The sequence below is a fragment of the Marmota monax genome, unplaced genomic scaffold (assembly GCF_021218885.2).
Source record: "Marmota monax isolate L192 unplaced genomic scaffold, Marmota_monax_Labrador192_F-V1.1 WCK01_AAM20220418_F8-fsc00057, whole genome shotgun sequence".
NCBI classification, from domain to species: Eukaryota; Metazoa; Chordata; class Mammalia; order Rodentia; family Sciuridae; genus Marmota; species Marmota monax.
This window is the reverse complement of record NW_026693933.1, coordinates 5,285,669-5,301,660: the sequence shown is the minus strand read 5'-3', so window position 1 is coordinate 5,301,660 and position 15,992 is coordinate 5,285,669. Positions and strand designations below refer to the sequence as shown.

Below are 15,992 nucleotides of genomic sequence, written 5' to 3'. Positions count from 1 at the left end.
GAACTGCAACCACATGCTCCAGGTCTGTGTTTCCCATGAAGAACAAAACAATTGAATTTTCTATAACCCAAAGCATGTGCTCTGGCATCTGTGGTTTTGGAGAAAACAGGTGGAGGAAGTGGGGGAGACAGGTGAAGGAAAACCAGGAGCAAGGTTCATGAACATCAGAGATGAGCCTGGATGTTACTGACCCACATGATTCACCACACTGGATTCATACCTGCTGTCTTCCTGAGCAAAGGGCTGTTCCACATCCACCGTCAGGGAGGCCAGAGCAGAAACGGTCTCTGTCTCTTCTTGCAACTGAGCGCCAGGCAGAGCACAACCCCTTGGCACAGCAACCATCCTTACCGACTTCCAGTACTTGCCTAGAAAAAACATCCATCATACTTTATAGGAATTTTGGTTAGAGCAATAGTAATAAGAACACTCGAATAGATCCAACTCAGAACAGTTGTTAAAATTCCCCCTGTTATACACAGTTGTAATTTGGTTCCTTAACTCTTATGATTAAGTGGTTTTTTTTTTATATATGAATGTTAAGTTGTGATGAACTCATATTCCCAAGTTTAAATCTCTCTTGCTCTAAAAGTAATACAGTGAGGGATAATCCATGATCTAATGAACTCACTAAAAGACTGACAGCTGTCTGTACAACTAAGTAAGCAAACTCTAGGCACCATTCCCCCTGGGAAACCCCTGAGAGACCTGGAGGTAGAAGTTTCCTGGAAAAAAATGAATGAAATAGTAATGTTAAAAATTACTACTTGAACCATTAACTTTTTAAAAATGAAGTTAGAGTATTAAAGAAAAAAGCAAAGCCTGGCAATGCCAGCATGAATCAAATGACAACTTTGCCAGAACAATTGGGCTTGTTAGTCCTGGATGTTCTCTCTTTCTCAACCTCAGGGTGTGTACTAGAACAATAATTGACTGAAAACTTTAATATATGAACTGGCTGATGTTGGAATCCTTCCATGTGTCATATTGATATTTCTTTTTGTGAGACAAGGCAGAGAAGGAGAATAAGAGGAAAATAGTCATTTCATGAGAACATGCTAGTGGGCTAAATATAAAAGAGGAGAGGCAAAGCCCTCCTTCTTGCAGCCCCTAAGCTTTTTTTTTTTTTTTTTTTTAGTGTATGTGTGTGAAATGTTGAGTCTCAAATCAAAGCCGGAAAATCTCCCTAGATGCTGACATGACTCATCAGGTTAGAACTATCTTTACAACTTGACCAATTAGATGGAAACTTGGCATGCTGAGGATTTGCTTATTTCAAATAAAAAAAAAATAAAGTCTTGCTTGAGTGCAAAAAGAAGATAGATGAATACTGGACTAGAAAGTAAGCTAACTGGGCTCTGGACCCACCTCTGCCTCTGGACATCCCTATCATGCTCATAGGCCTGCTAGGACTTTATTTCTGCTTCTTCCAAGATGGGGATTGCTTCAAATATTTTCCAGCTCAAATACTTTGTGATTGGACTTCTTTACTGTACTGTTTCACAAAGGAATGAATGTCACATTAGGGAAAAAGACTCAGTCTCCCTGTGCATTCTGCATGCCAAAAACACTCTCTGACATAAGTGTCCACACTACTTACTGTGATCATCTGCTATGTCCAAAGTCTGAAAGTCACAAATGTTTTAATTTGAATCAAACAATAGTTATGTCAATGAAGCCACAAACTAATATTTTTTGGAAGCTGAGACTATGTTAGATGTTGATGTCACAAAGAGGTTCCTAATCCTAAGAAATCCATTCTGGTTGAGTTAATCCTACTAGTTAACAATGGCACATCTGTGTGTAAAAATTCCATATTATCCTTGGGAGGGAATAAACGCAACATATGCTTACAGTGATAGCAAAATAAGGGAAAGTTTACTAGGGAAAAAAATAGCACTTTGTCAAGTATTTGAAAGGCAAACAGAAGCTGATCAAACTAAAATAGGGAGAGGTGGTGGTGTGTGGGTAACCCCAGAAGAGGAAATACTACATGCAGAGATATAGAAACTAGGTCTCTGTGCTTTATTGGAAGTGCAAGTGAAACACAGAAAGAGTCTGGCGTGTAATGAATGACTGCTATTGTAGGCAAAGGCAAACTAACACAATCTTGAACAACATGCCGATGATCTTGGACTTCAACCTTGTACTTATAAGTAGAAGAGGTACATAATCAGATTAATGTTTTAAGAAGATTTCTCTGGAAAGATCATGGAAGATGGATCAAAAAGTGATGAGGATAGTGGCAGAAAGACCAATTTTACATCCTGGCAAAAGTCCAGGTAGTAAATCAAGATGGAATAGAAATGAGAAGATGAATTAGGGACCTTTAGGAGGTAAGCAATGGAAATATATCTTGGCTTTTTCTTCAGTATTCCTCACATCTCTCAAACCTGAAACTTGTCCTTGAATTGATAATTTCATTGCAAGTGCCTAATTACTCTAGAATACAATGTCATTATTATCCTACCCAACTTGGAAATGCTATAACCATCAATTAGTTTAGTAAATAGAGTTGCAATGAGTTTCACAAAATGTCATTAAGCACTACTTTAGCACATTATATTCACAAAGCTAGTGATGTGGGATGGCATTCTTTCCTTGTTCTCTGGAGTGACAAGTGCAGGGACTCTGACAAACACACCACAAATAACTGATGATTGATGGTCAAATTATGTTATAAAAACTACAGGGAGGAGACACTAGCATTACTGAACACCTAATATATGTCAAAGACTGTGTGATAGGGATTTTTAACATTTCTAATTTGTTTTCATTTAATCTTCATGTTAGATAATTTTTTCAAAGGTCACATTGCTCAGGATCAGAGGAGCTTTAATTCTTTCCCAGGACAGATTAATTCACAAATCTCTTCCTTTATACTATGCTGTCCTCCTCCATCTTCCACCCAGTACACACAAAAATATTCTCAATATATGAAAATCTTGACTTAAAAGCATTGTGCACATTACAGATTCTTCACTTTACCAGAAAAGAAATATCAAGCTATCTTTGTTCCTTAGATATGTGTCTCCGCACACTTTTTTTTGGACTTTCTGGTGTGGATTTTTTTTTTTTTTTTTGCACAAAGAAAGACCACCATGTTCAAACTTGTTTTTTTCTACACTTTATTTTAGTTTGGATATGTAGTGCTCCCCCAAAATTACATGTGTGAGACAAAGAACGTTCAGTGGTCAAATGATTTGGTTGTGAGAGTTATAGCCTAACCAGTGAGTTAATCCACTGGTATGGATTAACTAGGTGATAACTAAAAGCAGGTAGGGTGTGGTTGGAGCAGGTGGGTCACTAGGGGCATGTGTTGGGGATTATATTTTGTCCTGGTGAGCGGAGCACTCTCTCTGCTTCCTGGTGGCCAAGTTCTGAGATGCTTTCCTCCACCGTGCCCTTCTACCATGATGTTTTGCCACACTGCAAACCAGAGCTTTGAAGTTGGCCAGCTGTAGACTGAGACTTATGAAGCCATGAGCCAAAATAAAGTTCCTCCTCTAATTGTTCTTGACCCATCATTTTGGTCAGTGACAAAAAAGCAACTAAAGCACTTCATTTCTCATAACCTTGTACTATTGCAAGTACTAGGTTACCAGGTAAGTCATCAATGAATCTATGATAAAACTGGAGACCAATGTTCACTGAAAAGTATAAATACAAAGTACACAAAGGTGGAGCTCTGAACTAAAATACAAGATTTTCAGACTGCTAATCTTATGCTAATTTTAGGAAAGTCATGGAATCACTTTGAAGAACAGTCTCCATATTTACAAAATAATGGCACCAAGAGTTTAATGATTATGAAAGATTTAATTCTGCTCTAATTCTCACTAATGGTGATTCTTCTGATCTTGTTAACAAATCACTCTTGGATATTATCATACATTTGTTATGTTAAAAAAGCATTACATTTCTATGAGCCTATGAACCCGCAAAGAGGATATTAAGCATTGACTTTCAGATAATGACATATCTACAATGACTGAGGACTTTCATTTTCAAGCACTGTAAATTTTTCCTCAAGAAGAAAACTCCTGGCCATAAATAACAAACAATTTTGCTCCCAAAAGACAATGAAAAGGCATGTATTCTTAAGATTAATCTTTAGGAAGAATGACTGACAATGATCCTTCAAATTTTGACCTATAAGTATGTGATTTTAAATATTTGAGATGTTTTTGGATAAAATTTAATGTGTATAAAATATTCTGCTGTTAAGATCAAATAATAGAAGTTTGGCTCTTATCCAAATATGTGAGGTCCCTGACTTAGAATTTAAAGATTTTAAATTCAATTTGGCAGAAAAGGCCCAGTGGCCCGCAGTGGGACAGAGCTTCCAATCATTCCTGCAAGGTAGGCGGGCCTGCGACCCACCTGCAGAAGAGGAGCAGCAGCCTGCTGAGAGGCTGAGCTGTCCCCTCCCCCTGCACCGGCAAGGTAGAGGGAACTGTGACCACGCACAGAGCAGGCCCAGCGGCCTGCTGAGGGGCAGAGCCACCCCCCACCCCCCGCGCCTGCCAGGTGACCACCGACAGAAAAGGCCCAGTGGCCCACGGTGGGACAGAGCTTCCAATCACTCTTGCAAGGTAGGCGGGCCTGCGACCCACCGGCAGAAGAGGAGCAGCGTCCTGCTGAGAGGCTGAGCCGCCCCCTCCCCCTGCGCCGGCAAAGTAGAGGGAACTGTGACCACGCACAGAGCAGGCCCAGCGGCCTGCTGAGGGGCAGAGCCGCCCCCCACCCCCCGCGCCTGCCAGGTAGGTGGAACTGTGACCACGGACAGAAAAGGCCCAGTGGCCCGCGGCGGGACAGAGCTTCCAATCACTCCTGCAAGGTAGGCGGGCCTGCGACCCACTGGCAGAAGAGGAGCAGCGGCCTGCTGAGAGGCTGAGCCGCACCCTCCCCCTGCGCCGGCAAAGTAGAGGGAACTGTGACCACTCACAGAGCAGGCCCAGCGGCCTGCTGAGGGGCAGAGCCGCCCCCCACCCCCCGCGCCTGCCAGGTAGGTGGAACTGTGACCACGGACAGAAAAGGCCCAGTGGCCCGCGGCGGGACAGAGCTTCCAATCACTCCTGCAAGGTAGGCGGGCCTGCGACCCACCGGCAGAAGAGGAGCAGCAGCCTGCTGAGAGGCTGAGCCGTCCCCTCCCCCTGCACCGGCAAGGTAGAGGGAACTGTGACCACGCACAGAGCAGGCCCAGCGGCCTGCTGAGGGGCAGAGCCACCCCCCCACCCCCCGCGCCTGCCAGGTGACCACCGACAGAAAAGGCCCAGTGGCCCGCGGTGGGACAGAGCTTTCAATCACTCCTGCAAGGTAGGCGGGCCTGCGACCCACCGGCAGAAGAGGAGCAGCATCCTGCTGAGAGGCTGAGCCGCCCCCTCCCCCTGCGCCGGCAAAGTAGAGGGAACTGTGACCACGCACAGAGCAGGCCCAGCGGCCTGCTGAGGGGCAGAGCCGCCCCCCACCCCCCGTGCCTGCCAGGTAGGTGGAACTGTGACCACGGACAGAAAAGGCCCAGGGGCCCGCGGCGGGACAGAGCTTCCAATCACTCCTGCAAGGTAGGCGGGCCTGCGACCCACCGGCAGAAGAGGAGCAGAGGCCTGCTGAGAGGCAGAGCCGCCCCCTCCCCCTGCACCGGCAAGGTAGAGGGAACTGTGACCATGCACAGAGCAGGCCCAGCGGCCTGCTGAGGGGCAGAGCCGCCCCCCACCCCCGCGCCTCCCAGGTAGGTGGAACGGTGACCACCGACAGAAAAGGCCCAGTGGCCCGCGGTGGGACAGAGCTTCCAATCACTCCTGCACGGTAGGCGGGCCTGTGACCCACCGGCAGAAGAGGAGCAGCGTCCTGCTGAGAGGCTGAGCCGCCCCCTCCCCCTGTGCCTGCAAAGTAGAGGGAACTGTGACCATGCACAGAGCAGGCCCAGCGGCCTGCTGAGGGGCAGAGCCGCCCCACACCCCCCGCGCCTGCCAGGTAGGGGAACTGTGACCACCGACAGAAAAGGCCCAGTGGCCCGCGGCGGGACAGAGCTTCCAATCACTCCTGCAAGGTGGGCGGGCCTGCGACCCTCCGGCAGAAGAGGAGCAGTGACCTGCTGAGAGGCAGAGCCGCCCCCTCCCCCCAGCGCCTGCAAGGTAGACGGAACTGTGACCACCATCAGAACAGGCCAGACCTGCAACCGAGAGACAGAACAGGCCCAGTGGCCTGAGGAAGGGTAGAGCTGCCCCCCCCAGCGCCTGCAAGGTAGGTGCACCTGCGACCCACTGGCAGTACAGCCCCAGAGGCCTGCAGAGGGGCAGTGCCGCTGCCTGCTCCTGCAAAGTAGACAGAACTGTGACCACCGACAGAACAAGCCTAGCGGCCCGCAGAGGGACAGAGCCACCGCCCGCGCCTGCGAGGGAGACTTTGCAATTATACAAGACCAATATAAATATATAGGGGGAAAATTCAATAGCACAACAGTTTCACCAAGTAGAAAGGAACGCGAACAGTATGAGGAGACAAGGAAAGAAAGGACCACAAGCATTGCAGGTCAACTCAACGTTAGAAGAGGTAATAGCTGCAGCAGATGGAATGTCAGATAAAGAATTCAGGATATACATGCTTCAGATGATCTGGAGTCTCAAGGAAGACATCAGACAGCAAAATCAGACAATGAAAGATCACTTCAACAATGAATTACATAAACAAATCCAAGAAGCAAAAGATCAAGTATACAGGGAAATAGAGGTTATAAAAAACAAACAAACAGAAATCCTAGAAATGCAGGAAGCAATAAGCCAACTTAAAAACTCAATTGAGAATACTACCAGCAGAGTAGAACACTTAGAAGACAGAACATCAGACAATGAAGATAAAGTATTTCAACTTGAAAAGAACATAGACAGCTCAGCAAGACTGTTAAGAAACCATGAGCAGAACATCCAAGAAATATGGGATAACATCAAGAGACCAAATTTAAGAGTCATTGGGATACAGGAAGGGACAGAGTTTCAAACCAAAGGAATGAGCAATCTATTCAATGAAATAATACGAGAAAACTTCCCAGACTTGAAGAATGAGACAGAACCCCAAATCCTAGAAGCCTACAGGACGCCGAATGTGCAAAATCATAAGAGACCCACACCTAGACACATTATAATGAAGATGCCCAACATACAGAATAAGGAGAGAATTTTAAAAGCTATAAGAGAAAGGAAGCAGATCACATTTAGGGGTAAGCCAATCAGGATATCAGCTGATCTTTCAACACAGACTCTGAAAGCTAGAAGACCCTGGAATAACATATTTCAAACACTGAAAGAAAATGGGTTCCAACCAAGAATTGTGTTTCCAGCGAAATTAAGCTTCAGGATGGAAGATGAAATTAAAATCTTCCACGATAAACAAAAGTTAAAAGAACTTGCAGCTAGAAAACCATCTCTTCAAAACATCCTTGGCAAAACATTACAGGAAGAGGAAATGGAAAATAACAATGAAAACCAACAGTGGGAGGTAGGACACTAAAGGGGGGAAAATAATCAAAGAGGAAAACAAACCATGTTTAGTAACAGAAATAAACAAACATGGCTGGAAGAACAACCCATATCTCAATAATAACCCTAAATGTTAATGGCTTAAACTCACCAATCAAGAGACACAGGCTAGTAGAAAGGATCACAAAACAAGACCCAACAATATGCTGCCTACAGGAGACGCATTTGATAGGAAAAGACATACATAGGCTGAAGGTGAAAGGTTGGGAAAAATCATATCACTCATATGGACTTCGGAAACAAGCAGGAGTATCCATACTCATATCAAATAAAATAGATTTCAAGCCAAAGTTAATCAAAAGGGATAAAGAGGGACACTACATACTGCTCAAGGGAACCATACACCAACAAGACATAACAATCATAAATATATATGCCCCAAACAATGGTGCAGCTATGTTCATCAAACAAACTCTTCTCAAGTTCAAGAGTCTAATAGACCACCATACAATAATCATGGGAGACTTCAACACACCTCTATCACCACTGGACAGATCTTCCAAACAAAAGTTGAATAAGGAAACTATAGAACTCAATAACACAATTAATAACCTAGACTTAATTGACATATATAGAATATACCACCCAACATCAAGCAGTTACACTTTTTTCTCAGCAGCACATGGATCCTTCTCAAAAATAGATCATATATTATGTCACAGGGAAACTCTTAGACAATATAAAGGAGTAGAGATAATACAATGCATCCTATCTGATCATAATGGAATAGAACTGAAAATCAATGATAAAAGAAGGAAGGGAAAAGAATACATCACTTGGAGAATGAACAATAGGTTACTGAACGATCAATGGGTTATAGAAGACATCAAGGAAGAAATTAAAAAATTCTTAGAGATTAATGAAAACACAGACACAACATATCGGAATCTATGGGACACATTGAAAGCAGTTCTAAGAGGAAAATTCATTGCGTGGAGTTCATTCCTTAAAAAAAGAAAAAACCAACAAATAAATGATCTCATACTTCATCTCAAAATCCTAGAAAAAGAAGCAAAACAACAGCAAAAGAAGTAGAAGGCAAGAAATAATGAAAATCAGAGCTGAAATTAATGAAATCGAAACAAAAGAAACAATTGAAAAAATTGACAAAACTAAAAGTTGGTTCTTTGAAAAAATAAACAAAATCGACAGACCCTTAGCCATGCTAGCGAAGAGAAGAAGAGAGAGAACTCAAATTACTAACATACGGGATGAAAGAGGCAATATCACAACAGACACTTCAGAAATACAGAAGATAATCAAAAATTATTTTGAATCCTTATACTCCAATAAATTAGAAGATAGTGAAGGCATAGATAAATTTCTTAAGTCATATGATCTGCCCAGATTGAGTCAGGAGGATATAGACAACCTAAACAGACCAATATCAATTGAGGAAATAGAAGAAACCATCAAAAGACTACCAACTAAGAAAAGCCCAGGACCGGATGGGTATACAGCAGAGTTTTACAAAACCTTTAAAGAGGAACTAATACCAATACTTTTCAAGCTACTTCGGGAAATAGAAAAAGAGGGAGAACTTCCAAATTCATTCTACGAGGCCAACATCACCCTGATACCTAAACCAGACAAAGACACTTCAAAGAAAGAAAACTACAGACCAATATCTCTAATGAACCTAGATGCAAAGATCCTCAATAAAATTCTGGCCACTCGGATACAAAAACTTATCAAAAAAATTGTGCACCATGATCAAGTAGGATTCATCCCTGGGATGCAAGGCTGGTTCAATATACGGAAATCAATAAATGTTATTCACCACATCAATAGACTTAAAAATAAGAATCATATGATCATCTCGATAGATGCGGAAAAAGCATTTGACAAAGTACAGCATCCCTTTTTGTTCAAAACTCTAGAAAAACTAGGGATAACAGGAACATACCTCAATATTGTAAAAGCAATCTATGCTAAGCCTCAGGCTAGCATCATTCTGAATGGAGAAAAATTGAAGGCATTCCCTCTAAAATCTGGAACAAGACAGGGATGCCCTCTCTCACCACTTCTGTTCAACATAGTTCTCGAAACACTGGCCAGAGCAATTAGACAGATGAAAGAAATTAAAGGCATCAAAATAGGAAAAGAAGAACTTAAATTATCACTATTTGCAGATGACATGATTCTACACCTAGCAGACCCAAAAGGGTCTACAAAGAAACTATTAGAGCTAATAAATGAATTCAGCAAAGTGGCAGGATATAAAATCAACACGCATAAATCAAAGGCATTCCTGTATATCAGCGACAAATCCTCTGAAATGGAAATGAGGACAACCACTCCATTCACAATATCTTCAAAAAAAATAAAATACTTGGGAATCAACCTAACAAAAGAGGTGAAAGACTTATACAATGAAAACTACAGAACCCTAAAGAGAGAAATAGAAGAAGATCTTAGAAGATAGAAAAATATACCCTGTTCATGGATAGGCAGAACTAACATCATCAAAATGGCGATATTACCAAAAGTTCTCTATAGGTTTAATGCAATGCCAATCAAAATCCCAAAGGCATTTCTTGTAGAAATAGAGAAAGCAATCATGAAATTCATATGGAAAAACAAAAGACCCAGAATAGCAAAAACAATGCTAAGCAGGAAGTGTGAATCAGGCGGTATAGCGATACCAGACTTCAAACTACACTACAGAGCAATAGTAACAAAAACAGCATGGTACTGGTACCAAAACAGGCGGGTGGACCAATGGTACAGAATAGAGGACACAGAAACCAATCCACAAAACTACAACTACCTTATATTTGATAAAGGGGCTAAAAGCATGCAATGGAGGAAGGATAGCATCTTCAACAAATGGTGCTGGGAAAACTGGAAATCCATATGCAACAAAATGAAACTGAATCCCTTTCTCTCGCCATGCACAAAAGTGAATTCAAAATGGATCAAGGAGCTTGATATCAAATCAGAGACACGCCGTCTGATAGAAGAAAAAGTTGGCTACGATCTGCATACTGTGGGGTCGGGCTCCAAATTCCTCAATAGGACACCCATAGCACAAAAGTTAATAACTAGAATCAACAAATGGGACTTACTCAAACTAAAAAGTTTTTTCTCTGCAAAAGATACAATAAGAGAGGTAAATAGAGAGCCTACATCCTGGGAACAAATCTTTACTCCTCACACTTCAGATAGAGCCCTAATATCCAGAGTATACAAAGAACTCAAAAAATTAGACAATAAGAGAACAAACAACCCAATCAAAAAATGGGCCAAGGACCTGAACAGACACTTCTCAGAGGAGGACATACAATCAATCAACAAGTACATGAAAAAATGCTCACCATCTCTAGCAGTCAGAGAAATGCAAATCAAAACCACCCTAAGATACCATCTCACTCCAGTTAGATTGGCAGCCATTATGAAGTCAAACAACAACAAGTGCTGGCGAGGATGTGGGGAAAAGGGTACACTTGTACATTGCTGGTGGGACTGCAAATTGGTGCAGCCAATTTGGAAAGCAGTATGGAGATTTCTTGGAAAGCTGGGAATGGAGCCACCATTTGACCCAGCTATTCCCCTTCTCGGTCTATTCCCTAAAGACCTAAAAAGAGCATGCTACAGGGACACTGCTACATCGATGTTCATAGCAGCACAATTCACAATAGCTAGACTGTGGAACCAACCTAGATGCCCTTCAATGGATGAATGGATAAAAAAAATGTGGCATTTATACACAATGGAGTATTACTCTGCATTAAAAAATGACAAAATCATAGAATTTACAGGGAAATGGATGGCATTAGAGCAGATTATGCTAAGTGAAGCTAGCCAATCCCTAAAAAACAAATGCCAAATGTCTTCTTTGATATAAGGAGAGTAACTAAGAACAGAGTAGGGTCGAAGAGCATGAGAAGAAGATTAACATTAAACAGGGATGAGAGGTGGGAGGGAAAGGGAGAGAGAAGGGAAAGTGCATGGAAATGGAAGGAGACCCTCAGAGTTATACAAAAGTACATACAAGAGGAAGTGAGGGGAAGGGGAAAAATAATATAAGGGGGACAAACGAATGTCAGTAGAGGGAGCAGAGAGAGAAGAGGGGAGGGGAGGGGAGGGGAGGGGAGGGGGGATAGTAGAGGATAGGAAAGGCAGCAGAATACAACAGACACTAGTATGGCAATATGTAAATCAATGGATGTGTAACTGATGTGATTCTGCAATCTGTATATGGGGTAAAAATGGGAGCTCATAACCCACTTGAATCAAATTGTGAAATATGATATATCAAGAACTATGTAATGTTTTGAACAGCCAACAATAAAAAATTAAAAAAAAAATTCAATTTGGCCTTTAGCAAGATGTAAAAAAAACAAGAAAAATGTTCTACATTAATAATGTACTTATAGACCACTATCTATGTTCACAAAAGAGAATAATTAAAATGCAAGTAGGTATAACACAGACTATGCAATATGTGGACAACTCAGACCCCATAATTTATGGGTTATATTTTCATGTGTTGTGTAGTTTTTTTTTTTTCTTTCAGAAACAGATGTTCAAGAAACTCATATCTATTGGCATGGGAATAATAATGCCATTAGCACATAAGAGAAATGAACCAAGCTTTATGAGTAGAGTTCACAGGAGTTGCTATTCATAAAGTAAAATATTAGCAACCGGCACCACTGAGTTGCTCTCCTATGGCAATAAAACTGGCAAAGGAGAGGAGTTTTCCATTCAAACTGGAGTGCACACTCCCTCTTCAGTCATATCCTTTATCCTTATTCGCTTTTCCCACTATGTAAATCTTCCCACTTTTCAGCACTTTTTTAAAGAACTACTCAGCCCTCATTATTCTGCATTTTTGTTTTATCTGGCAAAGGTAAAGCAAAGAATGAATGCACAATAAAGGTATGAAGTAGATAGTGGAAGGAGGACAGTCGGGATCAGGGTGGGAACCACAGATGGAATTTCACTGGGTCAGATAGGAGTCAAGAGAGGGCATCTTATGGGTGGGTACTGTGTAATCAGACTTCAGGAAAAACCATAACACTTCTGGTAATGAACAATTTGGTAAGATAATAGTTGTCAACTTATGCAAGTCTGTCTTAGAAATAAAGCGTTCACCAAATGTTTTCCCAATCAAAGCCTCCGGACAATTTAAAAATCACTTGACCCTCAAGTCTCCTGTTCCCTCGTCGTCTGGGAGCCTCAGAGTCATGCCTTCTGATTATTTTTTAAAAAAACTTCTTGCCATTAGAATGGTACTGCCTATCATCTTTACACACCATGTTCTCACAGAAAAAGAAAAAATACTAAATTAAACCTCTTCCTGTCCTCCTCAAGCTTAGAGTTTATCAACGCCTAGGGTTTATGAGAGAACCAGGCTTGTAGATTCTCTAGAGATTCTTAATACTTAATTGAGCCCATTTTATCCCAATGTCCCAAATGTGGAACACCTAGAAAAATTTAAATATAGTATATAATATATAATTATATAATGACAATAATTATACTGTAGTGATATTAATTAATATAATAATTTATATAAGCTCTGGATTATAATTTCCAACCTATTTTAATGCACCTATGTCAATTTCCTTGAAATACTATAGAATTCAAAACATGGGACTTACTGGTTAAGATTTTTTTAGCTAAATGAAGAACTTTATCAGGTTCTAAAACATTGTATAAATGTAAAGATAAAAAATGCATTGAAAATTGGTGTAAAAATTGAGTAACCCAGTAATTAAATTTTTCATCCATATTGTGGTAATTTTGAGGTTAAGTAGAGCCAAGGATAAAATTTACATTATAAAAATATTTATTCATCAAAAAATTATTTTTAATTTAGACCCATGGAATAGTCCTATTCAAAGCTTACTTTCACATGAATATTCAGCTTTAAGATGCATAAATAAAATCTGCTTAAGTCATGTATCTCAAGGCACAGAAACCAGTATATTTATAGTGATTATAAAAATGTTAGAAAATAACATAAACATAATTATGCTTGGTAGATATTCATGTATGATAATTCTTTTGTGGTTATATTGTTCACCTACAATATCACTAATATTTTTATGAAGAATAAGCTTTCTGTTTCAAAGGAATCCAAATATTTTAGATTTTTTTTCATAAAACTGCTTACAATCTTTTTCAAAGTTAAAATTTTACAGTTAACTTGAAACTGTTGGTGTCTTTAATTTTTCTTTTCAAGAGACAGTGATATTTTTGCTGAGAAATACTATCTCTACAAATCTGGAAAACTCAGAGCAACTTCTACCAAATGGGATTGTTTTCATATCTAGTTTTTAAGATATTGAAATAAGTACTGTGTTCCAAAAGTTTTCAGGACTACTATCTTTTTTTTCTCCTTTCAAAATAGAAAACATCTTTGTCAAATATTTTATAAGACAAAACAATAAAAAGTTTCCTATTTATGAATCTTCAAAATTTAACAAATCAGATGCAGAAAAACTTTTGATATTTTTTACTTCATTCCATTCCAGATCATCAAATATGAATTTATCTAACTGTAAGAGTTTGATCAAAGATTCCATCTATACACAGAGTTCTTAAATAAATAAAATTTTGTGCATGATTTGAGCACTTATCCTTGCTCAATTATTTCCTTGCTTTAATAAGGATCAATTTAAATATGTTTCTTCTTGCAAGCACTATTTACTGTCATTGAAGTTCTCCAAAAGCTTCGAAAACATATTTTTGCTCCATTTGGTAACTATTTCTTATCAGCTTCATTGAGCTATAGTAACACTGAATAAAATTTGCTAATATTAGGATTTAATTAAGATGATGCTTGTTGACAAATGTACACAGTCGTATAATAGGTATAATAATTAAAATGCAGAATATTTTCATCACCCTGAAAAGTTCCCCTTGACCCTTTGGAATCAATTCCATACTCTCCTTCCTTCTTGACCATTGTCAACCACTGAAATTCTGCACCATATTTTTGTTTTTTCTTGAATTTGATATAAATGGGACCAGACAGTACAGTTTTGGCTTCTTTCACTTGACATAATACTTTTGCAACTAATTTTTTTATCTCTATCATCTATACCTTTGTTTCTTTATATGTAATATAATTTTTATTAATTAATTAAATTATTTTAATTATGTATATATTACAGCAGAATACATTTTGATTCATTGTACACAACTGCAGCACAAGTTCAATTTCTCTGATTGTACAGAATGTAGTATCGCATCATATGTGCAGTCACACATGTACCTAGGGTAATGATGTCCATCTCATTCCACCATCTTTCCTGCCCAAAAACCCCCTCCTCTTTACTCCCTCCCCTTTGCCCCATCAAAGTTCCTCCATTTTTTCTCATGCCTCCCACCCACAATATAGATCAGCATCCACTTATCAGAGAAAACATTAGGTCTTTGGTTTCTTGGGATTGGCTTACTTTGCTTAGTGTGATATTCTCCAACTCCATCCATTTACCTCCAAATGCCATAATTTTATTCTTGTTTAAAGCTGAGTAATATTACATTGTGTATATATACAACAGTTTCTTTATCCATTCATCTATTGAAGGGCATCTAGGTTGCTTCTACAGTTTATCTCTTGTTAATTGTGCTGCTATAAACATTGATGTGGCTGCATTACTATAGTATGTTGATTTTAAGTTATTTGGGTATAGACTGAGGAGTGGGATAGCTGGGTCAACTGGTGGTTTAATTCCAAGTTTTCTAAGGAATCTCCATACTGCTTTCCAGATTGGTTGCACCAATTTGCACTCCCACCAGCAATGTACATCCTTGACAACATGGCAGTTCTTGATAACTGCCATTCTGACTGGCACGAGCTGAAATCTTAGTGTAATTTTGACTTGCATTTCTCTAATTACTAAAGATATTGAACATTTTTTCATATATTTGTTGATTGAATGTACATCTTCTTCTGAGAAGTGTCTGTTCAGCTCCTTACCCCATTTATTGATTGGGTTGTTTGTTTTATTGGTGTTAAGATTTTTGAGTTCTTTAATCCTGGAGATTAGTGCTCTATCTGATGTGCATGTGGAAAAATTTTGCTCCAAAAATGTAGGCTCTCTCTTCTGCTCATCGATTGTTTCTTTTGATGAGAAGAAGCTTTTTAGTTTGATCCGATCTATCCCATTTATTAATTCTTGATTTTATTTCTTGTGCTTTAGGAGTCTTATTAAGGAAGTCAGGGCCTAATCCAATGTGTTGAAGATTTGGACCTACTTTTTCCTCTGTTAGGTGCAGGGTCTCTGGCCTAATTCATAGGTCCTTGATCCACTTTGAGTTGAGTAATGTACATGGTGAAAGATAGGGGTTTATTTTCACTTTGGTGCATATGAATTTTCAGTTCTTCCAGCACCATTTGTTGAAGAGGCTATGTTTTCTCCATGTATGTTTTTGGTGCCTTTGTCTAGTATGAGATAACTGTATTTATGTGGTTTTGTCTCTGCATCTTTTATTCTG

The 15,992-nt window shown here is 40.0% G+C and overlaps 1 protein-coding gene across 20 annotated transcripts in view; it reads right to left on the bottom strand.

The window, feature by feature from the left end:
• The window catches only part of Hdac9 (histone deacetylase 9), an 857,477-nt gene that overhangs the window by 13,271 nt on the left and 828,214 nt on the right, over window positions 1-15,992 (bottom strand). For all 20 annotated transcript variants that reach the window (XM_046463549.2, XM_058585330.1, XM_058585328.1 and 17 more), the window contains one exon: window positions 221-368. In XM_046463549.2, coding sequence (XP_046319505.1) covers window positions 221-368 — 148 coding nt within the window. The remainder of the gene's footprint in view (window positions 1-220; window positions 369-15,992) is intronic.